A 22,838-nucleotide genomic window follows, 5' to 3' on the forward strand; every position below is an offset into this window, starting at 1 on the left:
GATGGGGTAGTGTATGGCTAAGTAGACTGGACATTGGTTTCTACTATGAATGGAAATAAACAGATTAGAGGCAGTGCACAACAACTGGGACCCTGTAATCTGGACCAGAAAGGCATTAACACCTAAAATTATCATATTTGCTCAATTATAAGATAAGGTTTCCCCCGACCCCCTCCCCCAAAATAAACAAAAACAACCTTGTCTTATAATCAGACCTTTTAGCTGGAATTTTATGCCTGTGTAATAAAGGATGAATACAGCTGGACTCTACATTTTTTTTTTTTTTTTTTTATCAGAAACCGTGTTTAACCCCTTAAGGACACGACTTGTGTGACATGTCATGATTCCCTTTTATTCCAGAAGTTTGGTCCTTAAGGGGTAAAATGTAGTTTATACCAAATGTATAACACCCACAGCATTGGACTAACAAGCACTTGCTACGTGAGCACGTTGCACAAACACACTCTGATCACATCCCATCATTTTACAGTAAAAAGAAGGAAGCGCTTATGTATTATGGAGATTGTATAATTATTACCTCTCACAAACACCCGGAGAGAAGGTGCTGAGCAGTGCTCCCCTGGCACGATATGGCCACCAGCAGCAAAACCCAGGGCAGACCCAAGCACTGTGCGAATAACTAATGCATTCTGCATGCAGGTCACTCCATGGTCTCACACAGGAGCCGTGCCCACACTGTCATGGTGCTGACTCTGGCCGCAGCTTGATTCTGAAGCTGACTTCTTCCCTCTACTTCCCATATTGCCAGAAGGCTGACCACACTCCTATTCCATCAGACATCCTGCCCATTCTATCAGAAGGGAGAGTTTAATGGAACACTAACAGCTACACAGCACATACAAAATCCACATACACTAATAGCACTCCAGGGATTTCCTCTAATTGTTAAAACATAACTTTTTTTTTTTGGTCAGGGTCTCAAAATTTCCATAATACTTTGATCAGAAAAGTTTTTTTCAACGCATATGTTAAGAATACAGTATGTGTGTCAGTGTATCTGTGTCTGTAAATCTTGTGTTCATGTGTGTCTGTATGTGTTTGTGTCTATATGTGTATCTGCATGTGTAACTTTGTGCCAGTGTATGTCTAACAGGGTCATCCTATAATTGAGCAAACACGTTAAAAAAAAAAAAATACGTTCGGCTTCTCATCAAATTCCGCCCCTTTTAGTAGATCTTCAAGGATCACTGTAGGGTCAGGAACACAAACATGTATTTCTGACCCTATAGTGTTAACACCACCATCTAGCCCCCCTGGGCCCATCATGCCTCCATAAATATAGTAAAAAAATCTTACTGTACTCAAGACAGAAGCTGTAAATCTGCATGCTGTTAGACTCAGAAAAAAAGCTGTCTGCTGACATCATCAGAAGTGGTAGCCTGATCCAATCACAATGCTTCTCCATAGGATTGTCTGAGACTGACAAGGAGGCAGATCAGGGGCAGAGCCAGCATGATTCAAACACAGCCCTGGCCAATTAGCATCTCCTCATAGAGATGGATAGAATCAATGAATCTCTATGAGAATAGTTCAGTGTCTGCATGCAGAGGATGGAGACACTGAATCACAGGATGCTGTGCACAGTGTTGACCTGTGCTCTGCTGACAGCAGATCTGAGTGGATGGAGGCATATTATGCCTCCATCAACTCCGAAGTCCCTCTGGTTCACTCTGAGTGACTGCAACTGGAGGTGTTGCTAGCTTTCAATGTAAACACTGTATTTTCTCCGAAAATACAGTGTTTACATGAGAAAGGCTGCAGGGAGCTATAGTTCTCACCTGAACCACCTCATTAAACTGAAGTTGTTCAGGTGACTATAGTGTCCCTTTAAACTGCTGTAATCCATAATCCAAGATCTCTGCCTATTAGGAAGCTGGCACTCTTTTCTTTTTTTTGGAAGGGACGTGGTGAGTCAGCTGCGGCCGAGGAGGGCTCTGTCCCACTGACTTGAAGACGTGTAGCAGGTCTTGCTGAATCTGCTTTTCCTCCACCCTTAAAGAAGCAAAAACAGTTTGGAGGAGACAGATAAGAGTTCTGAATAGTCATCGGTCGATTCACCTGAAAAAAAGTTTTTTTGGTAAGAGGAAACACTAAAATCTTCAATGGTAGAATCTGCACAAGCTTATTTAATAAGCGAATGACCTCATGAAAATGGGAGAACCTTCTACAGAAAAACCTTGTGTAAGAAAAAAAATAAAAACATTTTTTACTTACCTGTGATAGTACCTGTGAGTTGTGCCTCCTTAATTGGGACAAGCATCTACAAGATGGGAGTTAATTAAAAGTCCCTCCCCTTTATTCCCATAAATGGTTTCCCCCTGCAAACCCACCTCAGTTGTAGCAAGAAAACACACCACACAAGTCACATACATTTTTAATTCAGAGGGAGTATTGTACTGCCACCATATTAAGAAAAAGAGAATTTACGGTAAGTAAAAATTTAAGTTTTTTCTAGCATATGGTGGTATTACCTGTGGGATATAGCAAGATTCGCATTGGGTGGGCTTTACGGCACAACTGCTTGAAGCATCTTACGCCTAAATGCAGCTTCAGAGGATGAGAATACATCTAGCATGTAATGCCTGATGAAGGTGTTGAATGATGACCAAGTGGCCGGCCACCTTGCAAATTTCTTCGGGCGAAACAGCCTTTTCTGCCCATGATGTGGACATTGCTCTTGTGGAATGTGCTTTAAGAGAAGTAGGTATAGGAAGGTTACTGGAAGCATAGGCCATTTTGATTGTATCAATCAACCAACGTGAGAATTACGAGAGGCTCTTTCCCCTTTAAATTTCCCTTGGAAATTGACAAACAGGTGATCAGATTATAAACGTCAGTTCTTAAAAGATAGATCTGTAGAGCTCTTCTAACATCCAATTTATGCAATTTTAGTTCCTGCGTCGAGGTGGCATTATTGCAGAAGGAAGGTAAAACGATGGGCTGATTAACAGCTCTAGAAGTGATAATCTTCGGAAGGAATGAAGGCTTAGAATGGAGCATTACCTTATCTTGATAGAATATAATGAATTTGTCCGATAAAGAAAGAGCCTGAAGTTCACCTACTCTTTTGGCAGAGGTGATGGCCACCAAGAAGGCCATCTTGAGTGTTAGATTCTTCAATGGGACCTTCTCCAAAGGATCAAAAGTAGGTTCACAGAGCGCTTGCAGGACTGACGAAAGATCCCAGGAGGGAAAATATGACTTCCTGGATGGTCTATTAAGTCTTACTGCTTTGAAGAATCTCCTAACTAGAACATGCAACGCTAAATCCTTCACTAGAAAAAAAACTCAAGGCAGATAGTTGGACTTTCAAAGTGGAAACACCCAGCCCTTTATGAAGCCCATCCTGAAGGATGTACTTGAAGACATTGATGTTGACTTACACCAATGTAGAAATGTCACCAAATTCTCATGTACAACTTTGAGGTGGAACGTCTGGTAGATTGAAGGAGTAATTGGACCCTGTCTTCCTGATAACGAAGGATTAGCCTTGCAACAGCCATGCCATTAATCTGAACATCTGCACAATTTCCAGAGGTAATTCTCTGTTTTCTATCAGAGCTTTTGAGATTGGAAGTTTACAGTACGTGGAAGCCATCTCTTTCAAGTCCGAAAAACTAGCTCCTGTTTGACCAGTATGGAATGATTGCTAGAACCACTGCCCTGTCTGTTCTTATCTTTTGAATAATTCTTGGGATCAGCTTTATTGGAGGAAAGATGTAGGCTAGGGAGAAATCCCATTGGAGTGATAGATCATTGAGGATGATCTGTCCTGAACAGGGAGGCAAATTTGTGAGCCTTGGTGTTCTCTCTTCTTGCCTTAACCCCTTAAGGTATTCCCTTTTATTCCAGAAGTTTGGTCCTTAAGGGGTCTTTGACTGGCATTCCAAATCTCTTTATTAGAACGTCGAATATCCTTGGGTTTAGAGACCAATCTTTCTGATCCCACTTCCCTCTGCTGAGGTCATTGGTGATCACATTGTCAATGCCCTTCATGTGGACCGCAGAGATGTCTTCTAAATGAACCTCAGCCCAGCACATGTCGGCGCATAGTCAAAACAGACTTTCTACTCTGGTGCTACCTTGTCTGTTGATGTAAGAGACAACTGTGTTGTTCTCTGACTGTATTCTTATGGGCCTCTTTTCTATCCAAGATCTGAATCGGTGAAGGGCGTGAAGAACTGCCTTCAATTCTCTATAATTTGTTGACCTGTTTTTGTCTTCTGTGGACCAAGTACCTTGGCACATTAACAAATTCAGATGTGCGCCCCAGTCTGAGTTTGACGCATCTGTGATGATAACCACCCTGCCGAAAGGAAACAAAGTTCCACCAGTTTTACTGCGCTTTCACCTGAGAAGATACAACTCTTTTTGACCAAGAAGAGAGGATTTACCACTAAAGAGGCCTTATTTCAGATTTTGCCCATCTGACTGCAGGAATTGATGGTTAGATACCCCAGAACACTTGTTGCCTGTCTTATAGAGTAATATCTTTTCTGTAAATTTGACACTTTTTGTTGAGGCTGTTTTCTGCACTGCAGTTGTTACCCCGGTATGCTTTGCCTTTGGTATGCGGTTGCCCTTAGTGAGGCTCCTGGCCTCTGATATTGGGGTGGTCTTTATCAGGTGCTTATGGTGCATGCCGGGACCCTCTCTTACTAAGCCTTGTGGCTTGGTCCCTGGTTCTGGGGGCCACGCAAGCTTTTCGCTCCCAGGAGGAGTCAAATATGCAGGTGAGTCGGCGCTCTGTCTCTCTCCTGGCATTGCAGAGAGCTGAGGTGCATGTGCCGCTCGCCATTTTATCAGCCACACCATCGGTTCATCTGCTTATCGCTTGTCAAGGGGATTGTGAGGGGTGGACCGGGATAACCCCTGCCAGTCCACGGCCTGTAGCGTCACTGTCCCCTGGCCTGCCCATAATCACAAAGCTGGAACATATGTGGCGCATAATCAATACCTGAAAGGGCTCCAGGACCTCGTAGGATAGAGCCATGCCACTCAGCCTACCACCCGGGCAGCTATCTGGCTTCCTCCCCCAAACATCAACCAGTATGCCTCATCTCAAGTAGAAGCTTGATCCGTCCTGTGCTCAGACCAGGAAGAACTGAGGTGGGTTTGCCGGGGAAGTCCTTTATGTGATTAAAGGGGAGGGACTTTTAATTAAGTCCTATCTTGTAGATGCTTGTCCCAATTAAGGAGGCACAAATAATTGAACTCTCCCTATAACTGCAAAACAGCTGATACTGAGAGAATGGAGGTTTATTTCGAAGCATATTAAGACATTTTGTTTAATGAATAATCTTCCTAAAGAAGATGCACCTATTGCTCGATGGGGAAGAAGAGCACACTTCCAATTGGTGATCCCAAGCAGAATCTTCCTTGAGAGAAAAAAAATTAAATAAATAAGTATTCTCCAGTGCAGCAGCCCAATGTAAAGTACTTATCACTGGACCATCTCATTTGTTGCTAAGGCCCAAAGATTGTCTTGATACCTGTGTTTATATGGTTGTATCTAGGTAAGATCCTATTAAGCTTTTGTAAACAGATTCTGTTTTTATAACTGATTCTTCAGAGGTACCAACACCTTCCGCTAAAGCCGTGGGTCTCTAATGTAGATAGAAGGGCAGTGTGGCTTAGAAAGGCGTCAGATACTGCATCTAAAAATTCAGTGTTATCCATCCTTTGAACAAAGTAGACTATTTGGGTCACAGCTAGATGACCTGCGCAAAACAGATGGCAGAAGGCTTTGCCAGAAGAAAAACACATGGAAGAGACCATTCAACGGGAACAGAGCCACTTCTAAAATTAAAGTCTCATAGAGTAGAGGGGAAGCCTGACCCAGCCCTAAAGGACATCTGTGCTGGATATAGACAAGTAAAAGATTTTAATCCTTTCAATGCTGCAGGAAGGTCACAATTTTGTATTTCTAGCACTAGTTTCCTTTTAAGCTGTAGCTTTTCTAGTGACTAGTGTCCCTTGGAATAATGGAATAAAGAAAAGTTTTACAATCTGCAAGTAGATGAATAAATCGCCACTGGAGATCCTTGGACAGTGTCCTGATGAAAAACCCTCAACACCTGTGAGTTTGTCAGGTGAACCATACTTTTGAGGAATGGACAGACGTCTTACACTATCCATTTATCTAAAATATTTATAGTGGTAATTCAAGCTAATGTCCTTTAGTCTGAGATCTTCCAGAATGGACAAAAAGCCTATTCTCCCTCCTACTGCAGCTGGGCCATGCGGACTTGGCAGAGCTATATTTTTCTCCTTTAGGTTTTCCATTGAAGAGCCTGCTTTTGAAAAATTTATGAAAATCTAGGGTGGAATTGGTTCTGAACCAGGTTTGCTTTGTTAAAGAGGATGTTCTGATGCATACAAAACAGTAGAAAGACAACTTCTTAAAAGTCTGCTGACATCCATTGTAAAATTTTAGACATGACAAATATTACTGCAAAACTGCATTGGAGGTTCTCACTAAATAGGAAGTATAGAAAATAGAGGTCCAAACAAATTGTTCACTTTAATGAACTGAATTGTACACTCAAGAGTGACTGCAGCTACATGTATGTCAGAGTTTAGCAGGAGATAGGCACACCACTACAAGCCTTTGAATCAATAAGAGTACTACAGACTACTCTGACATCAAGCACTAGAGGGGCCAGCGTTCACCTCTGCTTTGACATATCGCTACAAAATCATATGCATCTATGTGCCTTGAGACAAGTTATGATGAAGTGGCACTTTAGGTCAAATGAATAGTGGAGGAAGGAAAAAAATAAAAATAAACCACCACTGGAATCATGAAAAGAATACAGGATTTGTAAACAAAAATGCACAAGTCACTGCAGAAGTTCTTTCGAATACAATGTTTAATTTGTAAATTGGTGGGTCCATAACAAATATACCAAATCATAGTGATTTTAAGCTTTATTTTTAATAGAAAAACCAGGGGATAAAACAAATTGTTGAATTTTTGAAAGGCTTTAAATTACATTATTAGAGTAGAAAATACAGCCGGTTGAGGATAACAATGATGAAATAAAAATTAATCTAGACAGCGCGTTCCTTAAAACATGGTTTTAAAACAAAAGTTGATGTACAGAAAAGTAGAAATAAAATAAAAAAAAAAAAAAAAAAAAATTGATGAAAGCCCTTATATCATGCTTGATACAGGAGGTAGGATGTAATAACCAGAAGGACACAAAATGGGTTATGACCGTTTATCTACAGCTCCTGTGTTTACTGACACCAATGACAAATTAATCACCCTCTTCCGTCTCGGATTCAGACTCTAAAAAGACAGATAAGGAATAGTCAGGGACAGAAAGATAACAGGACACACAAAAAACACCCCTCCACAAAAACAAACCTAAAAGTACCACTCTTTGCACCATATTTTGTACAAGGAGGCGACTGGCTCAGTCTTGCCTACAGGTTAACGGTTTAACCCCAAAGTGAAAAATGGCAACCGAACAGCACCTTTACTTCCTCACTTCCCACAGAGAAATCTACCTTTTCCCCCTCACATACATTTCTCAATAGACACCCAATGATAGAATAAGAGTGTCAGCTGACAACATTAACTGGTTAACTCGTTAAGGTAAGTCTATGCATGGGACCTCCTCCTCAGTGATGAAGTTCTAGTGCCAAGATTTCCCTTTCCTGGATTGCCCAGTCTGGCCCCCCACTAAGAAGGCCAAGTTACAACGTCCGCATTTAGGTAGACAGTTCTGCCCATGTTTGAACAGAATTCTGTCTGAAAAAAGAAAGAAAGTCCTTACACCAATGCTACAGTAAACTAACCTTCTTCTGCATTTTTAAGCCATTCAACAAATTTTTTCATTTGCTCCAGAAAGACACTTTTTCCCTTTGCAATGTGTGCATCTTTGTACCACTTCAGAATGGGTTCTTCACTCAGAACTTCAGCTGCAAGAGAAGAATTGGCATTTACTAGACACAAAAATGCAAATTAGGACATTTACGGTTACACCACAAACTGGCACCATTGAAGTATAAATGGGAACAATCATTTGTTATTTTACCATCGTGGAATCTGTCCATTTAAAGCAAGTAAGATGCTAAAACTAGCAGCAGCACGTGACTTACCTTTATAAAAAAGCACCACAATTTTCTGGAAGGATTTCATGAAGTGAATGTTGTCATAACAGTACTCCTGAATTTTCAAAAGCAAAGTCAGTTCTGACTGACCTTGTGTAGTAAAGGCAGCAAGGAGAGGGCTGTATTGCTAGAGGGGGGAATAAATAAAAATAGTAAAGATACGTGCAAAGTAAGAAAAAAAAAAAAAGTGTGTTTTTTTTTTTTTTAAAGCAGTATTTTCTTTATTGCAGCACTTTGAGGTTATAACTCAATGTTCTTGCATTCTCTTAATACTAAAAATGTATGATGTTACACAATGTAGCCTGATCGCATATTTTGAGATGGGGCTGATCAAACCACATAAGGATGACTGGAGAAAAAAAGAAACCAAAAAAATAAAAACAAACGCACTTAGTTCTGCATGGAGGTGGCATATCTTATGTAGGGCCAGATGACTGGAGACAAGATTCTAGACAGAACAATTAGATTGTGCCCAGGCAATTGTAATAAACCACCATACAGGTAATCGACAATTTACCTTCAAGTGTTTAATGGCTTGCTCTGTAACAAGCTCCTCCTTTTTGTTCCATTCAACACAGCTCATCACACTGGACCATAAGATGCCTATCACCGTCTGCTCAGAGATGTTATTTTTCTTCATCTCCTCCTTTACATACAGACTAATCTAAAAAAAAAAAAAAAAGTTGACATTAGTTAGAGTCTATTTCTGGAGGTTTTAAGTTTAAGAATCAAATCTAAATAAAAAACCCAAGTACCTCTTTAAGGGCTTCTCCACGAGCCATCATTTCTTGCAGCTCTTTGTGAAGCTCTTTTCGAGCCCCAATGGTTTGCTGGTTCCTTACATACTCTGAGAGTTCTTTTAAGCCCGCATCGGTGAAATATTTAGTAAAGTGTTCAACACTCTGTTTATTGGCAGGAAAAAGCTCCTAGAAAGTGTAAAATGATAGTGATAAAATATTCAATAACTCAAAGTTATTGGGCTATGTTCAAGTAGTTTTAGATCAGACATTTGAGATATGAGGTAGAGAAGATTAAACAAAGCCCAAGACTTAAGCTATATTCTGAGACCACCATACATTGCAAGGTTAGCTACCCTTAGTGATAGTTTTTACTACACTACCCATGATGCCCATCCAGACATTTATGGTGTCAAGCAGTTGGGAATCAGATAGAGTGTTATGTCAGAAGCTATACAAACCATTAGTCTATTGTCCATGTTGACTTTTCGAAGACTACCAGCAACTGCATTGATGTCTTTTTCATTAATCCATGATTTAAATAGTTTTACTGCAAATGCTGCAGATACACCTAAAAGGGAAAAATAAAATATTTAGTCTAGTATACCGATAAAATGGAGTAATCCAAGGCAAACGGGATTTGTGGGTGGGCGCATTAACTCACCCTCTTTGACCAAGTTCTCATTGTAAAGACTGTTGAGAATTGATGCAGACAAATTCCCATTAGCCAGAAGAATGCCAGTGAGCATGGCCAACTTATTTCTCTCAGACTCTGAAAAACCTTTTAAAAATAGCAAAAGCTGGAAAAAGAGAAATCAAGTCATGAGAAATTTCCAGCAGATAATACAGATTAATCTTCTCACAAATTTAAACTGGTCCGTACAGTTTAGAGGCCTTACACACTACACTACAGTTAAACATTCCACAGCTTTATCTTCCCCCTTAACATTTGCGGCAAGATTAACTCAAGGTATAAACTCATTATGGCAGTGCTATACAATGTACGGACACTGCATAAGTTGTAGAGCAGGAGTAGGCAACCTTTGGAACACTAGATGTTCGACATCCCCAATAACACAAGCAGAGCATTAGGAAATATGTCATTCACAACATCTGAAGTGCTTAAGGATGTCTCGGTACAGAAAGTCGTGAAGATCAACTCTAAGACTGAAAATTATTTATTTCAAATGTCCCAATAAAACTTTAATACAAAGTACTAATCAGAACACCGTATAAACCAATTCTTGGATTGCTTTTAATGGACTAGTGCAGGGGTAGGCTACCTTCTGCACTCCAGATGTTGGACTACATCTCCCATAATACTTTTACAGCCTTAATGCTGGTATAGCATTAAAGGACCACTATAGTGCCAGGAAAACATACTAGTTTTCCTGGCACTAGTGCCCTGAGGGTGCCCCCCACCCGCCGGGCTGGATGGAGAGGAAGGGGTTAAACTTACCTCTTTCTCCAGCGCAGGGTGGGGAGCTCTCCTCCTCCTCCTCCTCGGCTGAATGCGCATTTAGCCAGTTTCAGAAAAGCATTTACAATGCTTTCCTATGGACGCTGGCGTCTTCTCACTGCGATTTTCACAGTGAGAAGCACGCGCCTGTCAATGAGACAGCCACTAGAGGCTGGATTAACCCCAATATAAACATAGCAGTTTCTCTGAAACTGCTATGTTTATACAAAAAAAAATAAAAAATTTAATCCTAGCTGGACCAGGCACCCAGACCACTTTATTAAAGGACCCCTCTAGTGCCAGGAAAGCATACTCGTTTTCCTGGCACTAGAGTGCCCTGAGGGTGCCCCCACCCTCAGGGACCCCCTCCCACCCGGCTCTGGAAAGGGGAAAGGGGTTAAATCTTACCTTTTTCCAGCGCTGGGCGGAGAGATCTCCTCCTGCTCTCCTCCTCCCCGTCGGCTGAATGCGCACGCGCGGCAAGAGCTGCGCGCGCATTCAGCCGGTCACATAGGAAAGCATTCATAATGCTTTCCTATGGACGCTGGCGTGCTCTCACTGTGAAAATCACAGTGAGAAGCAAGCAAGCGCCTCTAGCGGCTGTCAATGAGACAGCCACTAGAGGACATAGGGGGAAGGCTTAACCCATTCATAAACATAGCAGTTTCTCTGAAACTGCTATGTTTATGAAAAAATGGGTTAACCCTAGAAGGACCTGGCACCCAGACCACTTCATTAAGCTGAAGTGGTCTGGGTGCCTAGAGTGGTCCTTTAAGCTGAAGTGGTCTGGGTGCCTATAGTGGTCCTTTAAGGGAGATTTATTCCACAATATCTGGATTGCCCATGGTTGCCTACTACTGGATTAATGAGTAGAGTGGCTTGATCTTTTAGTACTTACTGAAGGCATAAACAAATTATACATTACCTTTTTGACCTCTTCTTCAAAGCCTTTCTCCAGGTATTTGTAACGTCTAATAAGCTTGTTAAAAACCTGATTGGGAAACAAAAAAAAAAAAAAAATTAAAATGTTTTAAAGCTTTTTCAAGTTTAACCCCTTAAGGACACATGATGGAAATATTCCGTCATGATTCCCTTTTATTCCAGAAGTTGTGTCCTTAAGGGTTAAGCAGGCAAATTATTGGGAATAATAAAATTTAAGACATCTCTAGACCATGTAGTCTTGCTACTAAACAGGATTCAAGTCTAATTATACAGATGTTCAGAAAAACTATTAAATCACAAACCTGAGCAAATGCCTGCATGGTCTCTAGATCTTCCTGTGCTGAAAACACACAGACATCAGTACGGATCACGTCGTCTGCCAGAGTTCCACCTGGTGCTAATAGAAAAATAAAATGCAAATACAATATAAACTCAGATTGTCCGTTGTAGAAATACTAGTTTGTTTTTTAAGTTAATTTGACCAACTACAGTTTGAGCTTTACTTACCCAGCATCCCACCAGCCACAAGGATGTCAAAGAGTGTTTCTGCATAGCGACGATAGTCAAGCTTAGCTCCAGAAGCATCAAGAAATTTTGCTACTGCTTCCAAATCGTTGCCAGTTTCATTTAAGCCTTGTATAATGCAATCTTGAAATTGGGTAGGGTCAAACCTCTCCTTTTCATCTAGAAGAGGGAAAAAATAAAAAATCAGTTGTCAGACAGCATGCAACAGTTAATTAAGCCAACATGCATCAAATGAAAGATAATATGGAGGGTTGATGCCAATTTAATAAAGAACATAACAGTCTGGCACCACAGTCCTAAACAGCTCACAGCAACTAGTCAATTTAAAGGGGAACAAGTGCAAATTGGGTTGTCAGAGAGAATGTGTTATACCTTCATGAATCTTTGCTTTTTTTTTTTTTAAATTCTTTATTTTCAAAATTTTCGTGGTCATGTGGGATGGGGTACAGAAGGCAAGAAGGGGTAAAGAGTCTCGTAACATAGCATATTTATTTTGCATGACATTGGTTACGACATTCGTGCATTTGGAGCCTGTTTAATGTTTTTCATTTTGGTTTTCGTCTGTATGTTATGGCTTCTGGGTGTCTGTGCGTAACCGTTGCTACGACTCTAGGTCTAGGGTTTGGGGAGAGGGTACAGAATGAAAAGGGAGGGAGCAGGGGTGTCCTATCGGTTTCCCCCCCGCCTCCTAGTGTCCGCGCGTTGTGCCCTCCTGAGGGGGTTCTTGTCTGTCTTTTGGCGGTGGTGTTCGTGTGTCTCAGGGTGAGGTTCAGTGTGGTTGCTAGTTTCCGGTCTTGTGCTTTAGTTTGTTGAGGTGGCATGTAGGCTTGCTTGGTTCATGTCCCAGGGGTCCCACGTGCGGTGGAACACTTTGTATGTGTCGTTGATCTGTGCCGTTCGTTTGTCCAGGTCTCTGGTTACTTAGATTTTGCGAATGATGGTTGAGATGGTGGGAAGTTTGGGGTCGGCCCATAGTTCCGCTATCGCCCGTCTCGCCACTAAGTTGATTCGGGCTGTTAGCTTGTTTTCGTTCCTTGTTAGTGAGTCAAGTGGTTTACTGAGGAGCATGGTCGTGCAGAGATTGGCTTTTCTAGTACCGTTTCTAAGAGGTTGCTGACGTTGTCCCAAAGCGGTTTGAGTTTTGGGCATGTCCACCAGCAGTGTAGGTAGGAGTCAGTGTCGCCGCATCCTTTCCAGCACCCGTCAGGTTTTTGACCCATTTTATAGAGTCTGTATGGCGTTAGGTACCACCGGTGTAGAGTCTTGTATGCCTGTTCTTTGTGCGTGACGCAGACAGTTAGGGAGTTTGTTGCCTCCCAGATCTGGGCCCAGTCGCTTGGTTCTTCTGGCGGTCCTGGGTCGCGCTCCCAGGCGGTGATGTACGTGAGGTTGATCTGGGAGGCGTGGGTCGTCAGTGTGTTATAAAGGGCGGATATTTGCCCTGGTTGTAGGGGTGCGTCAAAGCACTGTTTTTCGAATGCCGTCGGGGGTGATGTACCTGCTTGTTTGATCATTGGTTGTTGCGCGAGGTCGCGGAGTTGTATGTACCGGAAGTGGTCTGCTGTGGTTAGTGTCCGCGTGGGGAAGGTCGGTGTACTGGAATATTGCCCCCTGGCGGTACAGGTGGAGTAGTCTGGATATATCCTGTTGGTCGAATGCTAAGAAGTGCTTCGCTGTCATGCCCGGGGGGGAACAGTTTGTTACGATATATTGGTGTTACTGGAGATAGAAAGGAGGATAGGTCGTATTTTGGGTTGAGTTTGTCCCAGAGGGTCAATGTGTGGGTGACGGCCGGTGAGGTGGGTGGTGGCAGTGGTCGATGTATACGTGGTACCCACATGTAGGAGGAGGGTTGGTCCCAGCCCAGTATGTCGTGCTCCAAATCTACCCAGCGCTTAGTGCCGGGGGGGGGGGGGGACGACGTGCCACTGTTGGATGTGGGCTAGTTGGGCTGCATTGTAGTATTGTTGAAAGTTAGGCAGTCCTAGGCCCCCGTTGAGTCGAGGAAAATACATTGTGGCTCAGCGTATTCTGGGTCGTTTAGCTTTCCATATGAATTTGTCTATGGCCGCCTGCAGGCGTTTGAAGTCCAGGTTTATGTATTGGGATGGGCAGCGTCTGGAAGAGGTAGAGGAATCGTGGAAGGAGGTTCATTTTGATGGTAGTTACTCTTCCTAGCCACGATATCCCCAGTTTGTCCCAGCGCTGCAGATCCGAGTAGGCGGTCTTGAGGAGTGGTGGGTAATTGAGGTCATATATATCCTCTAGTGTTGGAGCTAGTTTGGTGCCTAGGTAAGTGAGGGCTGTCGTGGTGACGTTGAAGGGGAAGGATTGGCGGAGCATGTGGAGTTGTCGGGGGGGGTCGTTGCTATAGGCATCAGTGTTGACTTGCTTAGATTGATTTTGTATCCCGATATGGTGGAGTATTCGGTAATGAGGGTGAGCGTGGCGTGCAGTGAAGGAATGGGGTCCGTCAGTGTGAGGAGAACGTCGTCGGCGTAAGTTGCGACGGTGTAATTTCTCGTCTGATATGTATCCCTTGTATGTCAGGGTTAGTGCGGATGGCCTGGAGCAGCGGTTCTAAAGAGATTGCGAAGAGTAGTGGGGAGAGGGGACACCCCTGTCTAGTCCCGTTCTTGATGTTGAAGGTTTGGGTATCTACGTGGGGGAGTAGGAGTGAATCTTTGCTTTAAAAAAAAAAAAAAAAAAGGGAACATTCTGTATGTTGAAACTTTCACATGGGGGAGGGGGGGGGATGGCTAAAATCAGGACAATGCAAATTGAAAATATGGCACACTACCACCACCCAGATGTTTCCCATAAATGGACACTACTTGCAGTCCCATATGATCTTCAACATACATTGCCCTTCAAACTATACATAGACCTACCTAGCAAAAAAAAAAAAAAAAAAAACACGACAGGAAAACAAATTAAACCAATGCAATTATGTGCAAGTATTTTTAAAAGGAGTTTCAAACATGGAAAAGCGGTAGATTCACCAACGCACTGTGCCGCCACAATTTTAGTACTTCAGAAAATTACTCTATGGGGTATGTGAAGAAAACAACATTAAGATAATTAGGCACAATTCCATGGTGCTTTATAAAAGGTGCTCAAGATATTGAGAAAGCACCCGGAGTTGTACAAAACGCGTGCAGGGCTTCTCTAATCTTTCTTTAGGGTCGGCTGCTTTACTGGTCTCCCCCCTGTACAGCATGTGGTCCTATACTCAGGTTTTGGACTTTTTATATTCCATTCACAACTCAGCTTCCTATGAGTGCGGAGGATTAACAAGCTTTTCCTGTGTCAAGTATCACTTTATATAAAAAAAAAATATATATTTTTTTTTTTAAAAGTGCGCCAAAATTCAGAGTAGGATTTGACAGGTAAATAACTTGTCAGTAGTGCATTTGTCAAATTATAAATTGAGTGCTGGGAGATTCCCCATGTATATTTTCATGAAGGAACAACAAATTAGCCAGAGAAAACTGTTTATTCATCAACTCAAGCCCAATTAAAATCAATTTTCCTTTAAATGGTTTTCGTCTATAAGCAAAGACATCTATTTCTGTGGTAAAGAATGTCCATGGATAACTCATCAACACTCATTAGGCTCTAGCGCTCTGCCCAACTACTTCCCGCAAGGTGAAAGATGACCTTGTGGGAAGTAATCAGGCAGAGCGCAAGAGCCTCAAGCATTAACTAAGGTTATGAACCACGCAATCAAAAGTGAGTTTGCGAGGTAGCAAAAACATGTAATCTTCCACATGTTAGGCATTCATGTATGTCATTTTGAACACACTCCTCAAAACCAACTCAGAATTTTGGCCCACCCTGTAGTAGGGAGACAGCATACACAACTTTAAAGAGAGGGGATATAGATATATTTACAGTCTACCATATGAGGAATAGTTACACAAAGATGCAGCTTTGATCGAATGCCCAGTAACTTTTAAACACCTTTGCAATTTTACTCAAATACACAGTCTAGTGCAGGGGTAGGCAACCTTTAAGCAGCACTGTGCCAATATAGGATTGTGATGTCCCATAGCGTGCCGGTCCTATTTTTTTTTTTTTTTTTTTTTTTTTTTTTTTAATCGAGGTGTGTATGCTGCCGTATTCTGCTTGTGTTATTTTTTCTGTAATTGCTTTGTGTTGTTGTATTTGTGCATATATGCAGGGTCGTCTTTAATAGTGACTGGACCCTGGGAAAAGCATTTGCTTGGGGCCCCCTGGACCCTGTCCCCCCTCCCCAGGCATGCAATCACGTCCTCCACCTCAACGCAGTGGCAGACCTAAAGTAGAGAGGTGCAAGAGTTTTTGGGGGTCTCCCTGTTGCACGGGTGATTAAAAGGTAGATCCCCATCTGTCATGCAACTCCAGAATGCATTGGCATTTACCCATGTTTGCAGGTCTGTATTTAGCACTAAGCAGTTTTTGTGTGTTTGAATGTAAACAGGCTTTTGTATAGAATATGTTTGTTTGTGGTGTTGGCGTGATTGCAAGCATGTATTTGTATAGTGTTGGTTTTTTAATGCAGGGGTGTATTTACATTTAATTTTGGTGTGTAACACAGGAATGTGTTTGTACGTAGTGTTGAAATTTGAATGCAGGGGTGTATTTGTGTGTAGTGTGAGAATGCTGAGATGTATGCACATATACACACACACACACACACACACAGATATATATACACACTGAAATGCGCGCACACACAGATACACACAGACATACTGACACGCACACACACACACACATATATACTGACACACACACAGACATGCTGACATACAAACATACTGACACACACACACAGATATACTGACACACACACACAGATATACTGACACACACACACAGATATACTGACACACACACACAGATATACTGACACACACACACACAGATACTGACACACACAGATATACTGATACACACAGATATACTGATACACACAGATATACTGATACACACAGACATACTGATACACATACTGACACACACAAAGACATACTGACACATACTGACACACAGACATGCTGACACACAAACATGACACGCACACACACTGACAGATGTACTGACACAGACATACACTTTAAAACCAACCCTCCAGTTTCCTACCTTTCCTGCTGGAGGCTGATAGGTGTTGGGAGTTGGGGTCTAGCGCTCTCGGCCAGCCCCCCTCCAATCTGCCTACTCTTCTTTCCCGCGCGCTCCTCTCTTTGTGGGAAGAAGTGGTGCGCGGCTGTCACTTCCTCCCAGCCGCTGCCGAAAAGCAAGGGGCCCGCTCCCGCTGTTAAAGCGCCTCAGCGTGCGACCGGGCCCTGCTGACAGAAGCCCAACAGGTGGTCCTTTGTGCATGGGCCACCCGGTGGGCCTCCTTAGTGTGCGGATTACCGGCCAGAGGGTTAGAAATTGTTGAGGCCAGCAGGGCTCACGGTGCAGCTGGCCAGTTTGCCCAGCATTAAAGACGGCCCTGCGTATATGAGCTATTATATTGTATATGTTCATGAGTAGTTTATGGTATTGTGTATGATACATATGAATGTGGGCTGTGTATGGGGGCTGCTTGTGGAATTGTGTGTGTGTGTGTGTGTGGATGGATATGTCACAGTGTGTGTTTGGTAGTGTGTGGGGGCTGTTTGAGGTATTGCATGTGGGGTTGTGTGCATGTATGTGGATTGTTAGTGGTGTTTAATTTGTGGGGATTGTGTGTATGTTTGTGTGTGGGCTGTCCGTATTATTTGTATGGTGGGAAGGGTTATTCTGCATTTCTGTGTATATCTAGCAGTGTGGGTGGCTTCCAGTGGGGACTAGTCCGGCCAGGTACATGTCAAGGACAGGAGCTGCAACAGCAACTGCGAGCTGCTCTATTACAGTGTGGCTTCCTATTCACAGGTGCTGGGAGGAAGTGATCTGAGATCACTACCTCTATGTGCTGCATTGCATAAATTGAGGATTGTCCTTCACCACCTTTTCGTATTAGCAGATATCTGAAGTTTTACTGGGACTCCTGATAGGCCAGAGCCTGTTTGGCTCTAGCAGCCTTGAGTGCCGTGCAAAGACACCTCGAGTGCCGTGCATGGCACTAGTGCCGTAGGTTGCCTACCCCTGGTCTAGTGTATACCAAAAATAAAACAAATGTATTGACCCTCTAACAGCTTTTTATTGACCCTTTAAAGATAGAGTTGTGTCCACTCCCTGTTAGCTTTAAAGGAACACTATAGTCACCTAAATTACTTTAGCTAAATAAAGCAGTTTTAGTGTATAGATCATTCCCCTGCAATTTCATTGCTCAATTCACTGTCATTTAGGAGTTAAATCACTTTGTTTCTGTTTATGCAGTCTTAGCCACACCTCCCCTGGCTATGATTGACAGAGCCTGCATGAAAAAACAAACTGGTTTCACTTTCAAACAGATATAATTTACCTTAAATAATTGTATCTCCATCTCTAGATTAAACTTTAAATCACATACAGGAGGCTCTTGCAGGGTCTAGCAAGCTATTAACATAGCAGGGGATAAGAAAATCCTAATTAAACAGAACTTGCAATAAAGAAAGCCTAAATAGGGCTCTGTGTACAGGAAGTATTTATGGAAGGCTGTGCAAGTCACATGCAGGGAGGTGTGACTAGGGTTCATAAACAAAGCGATTTAACTCCTAAACGGCAGAGGATTGAGCAGTGAGGCTGCAGGGACATGATCTATACACCAAAACCGCTTCATTAAGCTAAAGTTGTTCAGGTGACTATAGTGTCCCTTTAAATCAGACAACCTGATTACCACCAACCCAACGAAGTAGTGCATGGAATATTGTCAGTCAATGGGGGGTGCGGGGAAGAGAAGGAGTGGAGAGGAGAAGAAAAAAAAAAAAGAAGAACAAACTACTCGAGTTGAAAACCAGAGTGGAATGTGGGTACGCACATACCAGGATTAGGTAAGAGGGAACCCCCCCTCCCCCCACTCCAAATTATAATCAAAACAAAAACCAAAATGTAAAACTGAGGCTAAAATAACCAACTGAGTTTACACCAAAATAATTGTTGCCAAGAAAATACTCACCTCTTTTTCGTGTTTTAAAACGCTGGCCAGATAGCGTTGGCTTTTGTTGCTTTTGATTATTCATAAAAAAGATGCCCTGCAAAAGAAGCACAGAAAATAAAGTAATTCAATATTGATCTTATCCATAAGTTACAGGTAAACTCTCAGTGAAAAATCACATGAGAAGACGCTGGACGTCCATAGGAAAGTATTGAGTAATGCTTTCCTATGGGCTGTTTGAATGTATGCGCGGCTCTTGTCATTCATACGGAGCCGACGTCGGCAGGGGGGTGGAGAGTTCCCCAGCACTGAGGGAGCTCGGCACTGGAGAAAGGTAAGTGACTGAAGGGGTTTTAACTCATCCAGCCGAGCGGGATGGGAGGCCCTGAGGGACCTATTGACCCTATAGTGCCAGGAAAACAAGTTTGTTTTCCTGGTACTATAGTGCTCCTTTAAAAAGGTGTTAAGCTTCCTTTATTGCAATGCATTAAATTCAGAAACTACATTTCCATGTTTGTTAAAATGGGTGCTAGAGACTCATGCATGATTTTTAAGTTCAGCAGGAAATAAGAACTTCTAAATTAAACACACTGTCCTGTAAGATCTGATTGACAATAAAACCCTTTTTAAATGGAGGACATTTGAGTCACAGCCAAGGAAAGTGTGGCTAGGGCTATATAAACAAAAGTGATATAACATCCAAGAGACAAAATTGAGCTAAAGTGGTTTTGGTGCTTAGCATATCCATTTAAAGAAAGAGTAGGTATGTTTTAGCATAAGCAAACATTTACCTGATGATGCAAAGATTTTTATTTAAATGTTTTGAGTTTTTTCCTCTACACAACCCACTCCATGCCTTTTTGGTAGTATGTGTTCCAAGTTAAATATGTTAATTTATACATCAGTGGTCATACAGGCCTGCTTCATTTTCAGTTATACCATTTGTTACTAATAACATTTTGGAAAAAAGCCATGGACACAGGCCAAGTGTAACAATGCACTGCATGTAGTGGAGTAAGCAAAAAAATTAACTGTGGCCCTGTGGAGAGCCTATAGCTAGCAGCTAGCTTGTGGATTAGTAATACAGATATGTCACTTGAACAAAAAAAAAAAAAAAAATATATATATTATATATATATATATATATATACACACACACACACACACACACACACACACACACACACACACACACACACACACACCCCCCCCCTCATATCTCTCTCTCTCTCATGGAAGCATATGCAAATACTGCCTGAACAAATTTTTTTTATGTTTTTTCCAGATCTAGTAATATGAGAGAGAAAAAATAAAAAAAATATATGGGTGGGGAATAGGGCACCCAACACATACATAGAAGCAAACAATAGAGACTTATCAAATACAGACATCCAAAAAAAATTGAGGACGAGTGAGGGAATTTTAGAATTTACGATGCCTGGGATGTTATTAAGCAATGTCTGCCAACAATGAAGGAGCGCAGTACACTGTTCTATGATTGAATATTATGGATTACATGGAAACACTACTGGACTAATGTTGCTATGGAAGACAACATACACCTCACATAAGTAATATGTTTGCAATATGTGCAGGTTAACAGGACAATCTCTGAAGCCACAGCATTTGCTGGTACAAAAAAAAAAAATATATATACAAAAAACCCATTATGTGGATCAGAGGCCATGAGTGTTTAAACTTCTCACTTTCAGGGCAGACACCGGCTCCCTTGTATAGTGACAGTGACCAGGACTGGTTTATACTAAGAGGGGGCAAAACCAGACACTAAATGGCTATATTAAAAATGTATAAAAAGTATTATTGCTAAGAGCCAGGTGTAGCTATATTAGAGACCCCCCCGTCCCGGGGGTTACCGGCTTCACTTGACATTCTAATGGAATTCTAATCCGAATGTTAAAAATATGTAAATTTAGTTTTTCCAATATCAGATTTTTTTTTTTTTTTTTTTGGCCTGACCATTTTACCGGATTTCAAGTCACTGCTACCCTGGGGTTTTAGTGAATGAGGAAACAATAGGCCCCGACCGCGTGCCGGGGTCCCACGCCACAAACATCCCCCCCACATCCCCATACAGAGAGCGGGGGGGGGGGGGGGAGCTCACACAACCGGCAGCACCCACCGTGTGTCAACCGACCAGGCCTACAGACCCAGCCAGTCCCGGCATGACGGCTGTGTGCGGGGACAATGATGGGGGGGAACTGCGGGAGGGCAGAGATCAAAGCGAACACGGAGGGCTCTCACCGAATGTAAGGCAGGCAGGAAACGGGCCGGCAAACGGGACGGGAGGTAACGACAAACAAACAACGGAGGCCGCGTCTAAGAAAACCCCCTGTGAGACTCGACGGCTTGTAGAGAGAGAGAGGCCTGAGTACCTCACTGCTGCGTCACTGGGGGAGGGGGTAACAGAGGCGGACTGTACCAATGTCTGGCCTAATCTGAGGGGTGTTTCGGGATGTTTTAAGGATTTAATCACAGTAATAGACTGCTCTGTACAGCCAGCATATCCCTGGGTTTAATAAGCTTGGTATCTATCGCACAGGTGAAGATGTGGGGTTAGAGGCCGTTTGTATTTTGCAGTGTGACTTGGGGAGGTTTTGTCACCCCCCCACCCATTACAGGCTTAGGATGGTATTGTCTGTATATAGTTACAAAAGGGAATGACTAAAGTGATTTAAAATATGGGGGTGTTAGTGTTGTAAAGCGTATAATGGTGGGCAACGTTCTAAAAGTGGAGCAGTTACCATGGAAACTAATGGAACGTTCATGATCAGTGCTACATTTAAGAACTGTGGCCCTGCAGTCACCTGGTGTACATATAATCAATCTTTATAAGGAAATGAGTGAAATGGATTCAGTTATTGGCTTGCAATGAGATGGCACAGTATTTAACCCCTTAAGGACACATGACATTTGTGACATGTCATGATTCCCTTTTATTCCAGACGTTTGGTCCTTTAGGGGTTAAGATTTATTTACCTTTCAATGTTTTAACGGTATAGCATTAGTGCAGCTTTTCCCAATTGGTGTTCTGCGGAAAACTGGGGTTCCGCCAAAATTTATAAAATCACAATGGCAGGGGGCGGCGAGGGAGCAGTGGGCAGTGAACTCCCTGCTCAGCTCCCTCACGCGCACAGCAGTGATCCCGGAGCTAGAATATAATGTCGCTCCGGCATCACTAAGAGGGCTGTGAGGGAGCTGAGCAGGGAGATCACTCCATTGCCGCTCAGCAGCCCCACTGGACCCCGGGGACTGCATGCCAGCCACTCAGCAGCCCAACTGGACCCCAGGGATTGCACGCTCAGCCCAGCAGTTCCACTCGGCCACAGGGACATAGACTCCATGCCAGCACTCCCAATAGTAGGGGAGCTGGGTGGAGTAACATTTAAAAAAAATAATAAATTGTATGTGTGTCTGTTAGGGAGTTTGTATGTGTTTGTGTGTCTGTCAAAGAGTATATGTGTGTTTGTCAGTAAATGTGTGTATGTGTTTGTCGGTGAGAATGTATGCATGCTTTTCAGTGAGAATGTATATGGGTTTGTATGTGTGTCTGTAAAACAGTATGTGTGTTTGTCAGTGAGAGTGTATGTGTGTCTGTCAAAGAGTATGTGTGTTTGTCAGTGTACGTGTGTCAGTGTGTGTATCTGTGTGTCAGTGTGTGTAAATGACACTGTGTGTATGTGTCAATGTGTGTATCTGAGTGTGTGTGTATCTGTGGGTGCAAGTGTGTGTATATGTCACTGTGTGTATCACAGTGTGTTTGTATTTGTAAGTCAAAAAATGTGTGTCTGTGTGTCAGTGTGTATGTGTGTGTCAGTGCGTATCTTTGTTCCACTATGTGCCAGTGTGTTTGTATCTGTGTGTCAGATACATATACACACACATACACACTGACACAGAGATACACACACTAGCACAGATATACACACCTTGACACACACTGGCACATACAACACAGATACACCCA

At 42.6% G+C, this 22,838-nt stretch overlaps 1 protein-coding gene across 1 annotated transcript; it reads right to left on the minus strand.

The window, feature by feature from the left end:
• Window positions 1-6,875: 6,875 nt before the first annotated feature.
• On the minus strand, window positions 6,876-21,261 carry BZW1 (basic leucine zipper and W2 domains 1). Its single transcript, XM_063428705.1, has 12 exons — window positions 21,116-21,261; window positions 18,875-18,950; window positions 11,788-11,964; window positions 11,583-11,677; window positions 11,264-11,329; window positions 9,544-9,679; window positions 9,341-9,450; window positions 8,898-9,068; window positions 8,660-8,806; window positions 8,131-8,269; window positions 7,828-7,950; window positions 6,876-7,315 (listed from the first exon to the last, which is right to left on the minus strand). The coding sequence occupies exons 2-12, from the start codon at window positions 18,936-18,938 to the stop codon at window positions 7,284-7,286; spliced, it is 1,260 nt and encodes a 419-aa protein (XP_063284775.1). The 5' UTR covers window positions 18,939-18,950; window positions 21,116-21,261; the 3' UTR covers window positions 6,876-7,283.
• Window positions 21,262-22,838: the final 1,577 nt, after the last annotated feature.

The sequence above is a fragment of the Pelobates fuscus genome, chromosome 8 (assembly GCF_036172605.1).
Source record: "Pelobates fuscus isolate aPelFus1 chromosome 8, aPelFus1.pri, whole genome shotgun sequence".
Classification (NCBI taxonomy): Eukaryota; Metazoa; Chordata; class Amphibia; order Anura; family Pelobatidae; genus Pelobates; species Pelobates fuscus.